Source organism: Aquarana catesbeiana, linkage group LG04, assembly GCF_042186555.1.
Source record: "Aquarana catesbeiana isolate 2022-GZ linkage group LG04, ASM4218655v1, whole genome shotgun sequence".
Lineage (NCBI taxonomy): Eukaryota > Metazoa > Chordata > Amphibia > Anura > Ranidae > Aquarana > Aquarana catesbeiana.
This window is the reverse complement of record NC_133327.1, coordinates 615,935,248-615,941,247: the sequence shown is the minus strand read 5'-3', so window position 1 is coordinate 615,941,247 and position 6,000 is coordinate 615,935,248. Positions and strand designations below refer to the sequence as shown.

At 42.8% G+C, this 6,000-nt stretch overlaps 1 protein-coding gene across 1 annotated transcript in view; it reads left to right on the top strand.

The window, feature by feature from the left end:
- The first annotated feature begins 213 nt into the window (after nucleotides 1-213).
- LOC141140784 (D-beta-hydroxybutyrate dehydrogenase, mitochondrial-like) overlaps nucleotides 214-6,000 on the top strand; it is a 51,357-nt gene continuing 45,570 nt past the window's right edge. Inside the window, exon 1 of the mRNA XM_073628281.1 lies at nucleotides 214-663. Within this exon, the coding sequence (XP_073484382.1) occupies nucleotides 342-663 (322 nt within the window). The 5' untranslated portion in view covers nucleotides 214-341. The remainder of the gene's footprint in view (nucleotides 664-6,000) is intronic.

The following is a 6,000-nucleotide window of genomic DNA, read 5'->3' as shown; positions in this document are numbered from 1 at the left end:
TTAAAAGATAAAAAGTGCATTTTATATACAACTATCTATATAGATCATACTAAAATGAGGGACAAATGAGGAGGAAAAAGGGAGAGAGGGATTTTGTTCCAATTTAGGGACAGTCCCTCAAAACCGGGGACAGTTGGGAGCTATGGTGACTAGTAATGTTTCTATGTCTTGTTTTCCCATAGGAGGAGTGAGCTGGGTGTATCCCTCTAATTAAAGAGGGATGTGTTCAGTATTGTGTTACATTAGCTTTCTGTAAACAGCAAAGCTTTGTTTTGTTGTGCACATTTCTTAAGGCAGCAGATACATTCCCACACGCTAGCTGATCAGCCACTTGAACAACAATGTACATTACTATATTGATACTTCTGCTGAGCATTGTAATCTTTGCAAGGCGAAGACGGAATCGTGTTTTCTTGGACCCTGAAGAACGAGCAGTTCTCATCACTGGCTGTGATTCAGGCTTCGGGAATCAACTTGCTCGCAGGTTACATGATATGGGCTTCACCGTCTTTGCTACCTGTCTGTTCCCGGAAGGAGAAGGGGCTCAGTCTCTATTAAATTATTCCTCCTCTGGGAAGATGAGGGTGATCCGGCTGGATGTTACCAGTGACAAGGAGGTTGCCGAGGTGAAGCAGTACGTACAAGATAACCTTCCTGCTCAAGGTATAATAGTATTTGTTTATTTTCATTTCAGTGCTGTGATCACCATTGCTGTCTTCAAGAGCCACGGTCCTGAAACGGAAGTATTCTCTTATTTTTAGGATTTATGATAGTATGAGACGTGAATACCTTCTGTTTTAGGAAAACATTACTGTGATACACATTAATTAACGGGAGGGCTTTTTGACTGCTTTAGTCTTTTCTCACCATATAATGTCCTGTTGGGTCCAATGTCCTACTCCATAGAAGCCATGATTTCTATACACTAAATCGTGTGAGACAGCTGTATGCAGTTTGGAAAAAAAATAGCAATATAATGTTAGGCTATATTTTCACTGTACACCAGTGGTTCTGGATGTGCATCTGGTCAGTGAGGTGTAAAACAATATTTTTCAAGGCTCCACTGTCATGAAATAAAGAGCAATACTCTTACAAGGAGCTCTCAAGAGAAAAAGGGGGAAAAATTGGGACTTTACGATACCAAGACTATATAGAGAAAACATGTTTACTAAAAGCACAACGTTTTATTGAAATAACATTGAAATAACCCCTGAAATAAATAGGGACAATATAATGCAGCAAAAAATAAATGCATACAAAGTTAAAAAGCTCAAGCTCTATATGGTACAAATTTATGGCCGGAGCATCAATAAGGATGATAATCACTGATGCACAGTGAAACAGAGCCCCAGCATGTTTCGACTATTTAAGTATTCCTCAGGGAGATGACATCTGTTGATAATTGCAAAGGATCTCTGCAATACATATATATGTCAGTATAACAACCAAGATCAAAATATGGTATCATAGTGTTATAATCAACCAAATAGATAATATGGATTATATGACAAACTTAAACTCAAAATACAGTAGACAGAAAACCATAAATTCTACATATACTGGATGTCTGCAGGGGAGGGGCGGCAGCAGCACCTGGTATTCCACATATCCAGAAAAGCACAAGGGATGACAGAAAGGATACCCAGGGGCCTGCAGAGTCCTGATGACAATCATGTATATATATATGTGGAAAAAAGTGCCAAATAAACATGTAAAGCTAAATGTAACAATTGATAAATGAGTGATGGAGGAATGAAAAATATAAAATAATACCTTGGGCAAGTATCTTGTTTCCCAGACCATTAAGTCTGATGGGGACCCCAAGGTAACTGGCCCTCTTCCTTTTGAAACATAAGGCTCGGTTCACACTAGGGGCGGCACGACTTGCAGGTCACACACGACATCCATGGCGACTTGCAAAACGACTTCAGTATAGAAGTCTATGCAAGTCGCCTCAAGTCGCCCCAAAAGAAGTACAGGAACCTTTTTCTAAGTCGGAGCGACTTGCGTCGCTCCTATTAGAACGGTTCCATTGTACAGAACGGGAGGCGACTTGTCAGGCGACTAGGTCGCCTGACAAGTCGTCCTAGTGTGAACCGGCACTAAGAGTCAAAAGGCACAAGAATCTGGTGATAATACTGTACATACAGTATCTCACAAAAGTGAGAATACCCCTCACATTTTTGTAAATATTTTATTATATCTTTTCATGTGACAACACTGAAGAAATGACACTTTGCTACAATGTAAAGTAGTGAGTGTACAGCTTGTATAACAGTGTAAATTTACTGTCCCCTCAAAATAACTCAACACCCTCCACAGCCATTAATGTCTAAACCACTGGCAACAAAAGTGAGTACACCCCTAAGTGAAAATGGCCAAACTGGGCCCAATTAGCCATTTTCCCTCCCCGCTGTCATGTGACTCGTTAGTGTTACAAGGTCTCAGGTGTGAATGGGGAGCAGATGTGTTACATTTGGTGTTATCACTCTCACTCTCTCATACTGGTCACTGGAAGTTCAACATGGTACCTCATGGCAAAGAACTCTCTGAGTATCTGAGAAAAAGAATTGTTGCTCTACATAAAGATGGCCTAAGCTATAAGAAGATTGCCAAGACCCTAAAACTGAGGTCTGGAGACATGCTTGGCCAGTCCATCGCCTTTACCCTCAGCTTATTTAGCAAGGCAGTGGTCATCTTGGAGGTGTGTTTGGGGTCGTTATGTTTGAATACTGCCCTGCTGCCCAGTCTCTGAAGGGAGGGGATCATGCTCTGCTTCAGTATGTCACAGTACATGTTGGGATTTATAGTTCCCTCAATTTCATGATTCCCTCAATGAACTGTAGCTCCCCAGTACCGGCAGCACTCATGCAGCCCCAGACCATGACACTCCCACCACCATGCTTAACTGTAGGCAAGACACACTTGTCTTTGTACTCCTCATCTGGTTACCACCACACACGCTTGACACCATCTGAACACAATAAGTTTATCTTGGTCTCATCAGATCACAGGACATGGTTCCAGTAATCCATGTCCCAGTCTGCTTGTCTTCAGCAAACTGTTTGCGGGCTTTCTTGTGTATCACCTTTAGAAGAGGTTTCCTTCTGGGACGACAGCCATGCAGACCAATTTGATGCAGTGTAAAGCGTATGGTCTGAGCACTGACAGGCTGCCCCCCCCCCCCCCCCCCCTTGAACCTCTGCAGCAATGCTGGCAGCACTCATACAGTATGTCTATTTTCCAAAGACAACTTCTGGATATGATGCTGAGCATGTGTACTCAGCTTCTTTGGTCGACCATGGCGAGGCCTGTTCTGAGTGGAAGCTGTCCTGATAAACTGCTGTACTGTATGGTCTTGGCCACCGTGCTGCAGCTCAGTTTTGGGGTCCCAGCAACCTTCTTAAAGCCTAGGCCATCTTTATCTAGAGCAAAAATTCTTTTTTTCAGATCTTCAGAGAGTTCTTTGCCATGAGGTGCCATGTTGAACTTCCAGTGACCAGTATGAGAGAGTAAGAGCAATAACACCAAATTTAACACACCTGCTCCCCATTCACACCTGAGACCTTGTAACACTAACAAATCACATTGTGGCAGTGAGCTAAATTGGCTGAATTTAGAACAAAATAGATACTTGAAAAAAATGGCTGCTTCTGCTTACAATGTTCATGTAAAAAGTTAGTGGCTGATAAATTAGGCAGATAGCTCGCTAACAAGTTATTCAGAAGTTTACACAATTCTTTAGGAATGTCTATATAATTGTTGAAATACATACACGCTGTAATGGTTCATAGGACACACCCAGCTCCTTGGCATGAGCGAGAGCTGTGTGCCTTTTTGCTGGCAAAAATAAAAGGTTTGTTTTTCTTAGTCTGTTGTCCATAGTTACTACTGGTTTCCCAGAATTTATAGAGCTTTTTTGCTGCAACATCATTGGTGCAACCAAGCCAGGTGTGACTGCTGCGACAAAGTGGCATTCCACCATGACCCGTAGGGATTAGACGGGAGCCGGCGTTTTGGATTGCTGCGCTGCCTCGGGCGCCACTGGACCACATTTGCCTGGGAGACTGTGCTGCGTTTCGGCCGCCTGCTCCGGGACAACCCTCAGTGTTTTGAACCCGGACTCAGGAACCAAACAATTGGAGCTTAAACTCCAGGAACCGGTGAGATCATTCCTTTTTGATTTGGGATATCCGTCAGACAGCCTCTCGAGATTTCAGGGAAGGAGAGCCTGATCATCTCTCGAGGAAAACCCATTGGATGATAGAACATCCCGTGCAGACCTCAGTCAGTCAGCAATAATTGGGTGGTAGAGTTTGGTGTGAATTGTGTCTGTATGTATCCCCCTTACAGTGTTTGATCGCTAATTTTAGGAGGGGTTTCTGCAAAGGTTGCAAGCTGAAACTTAGTCCTAAAAGGCTAGAAATATTGTGTGAAAAAGATTGGCCCCGCTATGGAACGCAGTGGCCCTCACAGGGAACATTTGACCTAGAGATTATAAAACGGCTGCAAGCCTCATTTCTCTGTTCCATTTTAGAAGTATAAGGCTCTGTTCACACCTAGGCGTTTTGTTTTCAGGCAGAAAGTCGCGCAATTTTGACGTGGTTTTGTCGTGATTTTGTACAGGTCAAAAGGTCACCAATGTAAAAAGCAGAAAACACCTGTAATCTGCCAAAAAAGGAGCTTCTGTACCTTTTTGAGCTTCAGCGTTTTGCTTCAGATGACAAAACGCTCAGATGTGAACAGGGGCTATTGAAATGAATGGGATTTGTCTTGTTGGGCGTTTTTAGAGCTGAGGCTTACAGCAGAAAAACGCCCAAAAACGCCTAGGTGTGAACAGAGCCTTAGTGTTTAATTGCTGCATGCTAAGAAACTTTTAAGTACGGTAGATATTTGTGTTGCATTCAGTGCTTTGCTTAACTGCTGTTTTGTTTTATGATGGGTAAAGTCCATGGTAAAGGACCTCTGCCAAACATACCGAAGCCCAGGTGCGGCTCCAGACAATTTTTTTGGGGGGTGCTATGTGGGTGCTGTAAGAAAAAGTGGTGGAGCTAATGCAGAGCACGCAGTGCATCACGGTCTCGTGGGTGTGGCCAGAAGTGGGTGTGGCCAAAGGTAGGCATGACTGAAAATTAGGTGTTTCTTCATAGCCCTTCCCCTTTATATAGACAAAATAGTGCCTTTGGACACACAGAATTGATTGTTGGAGTAAAACAAGCCCAAATGGGAATAACAATGATAACCCCCAGCAAGTGTCAAGGTCAGCAATAGACAAACAAGATATTTGGGGGGCACACTCTAAAAAAATGCATTAAAAATGGTGCAGCCATAAGACCATACAGTAGAAGAAAATATTACAGCGCACACATGCAAAAAAGACATTTACCTCAAGCAAGGCTAGTTTAAAACACCTAAGCATTTCTAGAAAAACATTTTCAAAAAATATGGGGATTTGGTCACACCATATTGCTATATGGTGCTAAGCCCACTTACTGCGACAAAGTACCCCATAATCAGTGGGTCCTACACTATCCATGGAGTGGGAGAACCTGCATCTCTGAACCATGGGAGCATTGCACTCTTCTAAATGGGAGAATCATAAGGTCTCCACCCATGACGCAAGTGGACACTAATTAAAGGTACTTATGTTATGTAGTGAGGTGCTCCGCACCCAAAAGGATTTGGTCAGAATCCATACAATATACAAACAAGATATTTGGGGGGCACACTCTAAAAAATGCATTAAAGATGGTGCAGCCATAAGACCATACAGTAGAAGAAAATATTACAGCGCACACATGCAAAAAAAATGTCTATTTTGCATGTGTGCGCTGTAATATATTCTTCTACTGTAAGGTCAGCAATAGCTCCCCAGCAAGTATAAGGGCCAGATAATCTCCAGTACACATCAGGGCCAGCCATAACAACCAGCAAAACATAATAACTAACCCCGGCACAGAACAAAAATAAACCCCCAGCATAGCACAAAAATGAACCACA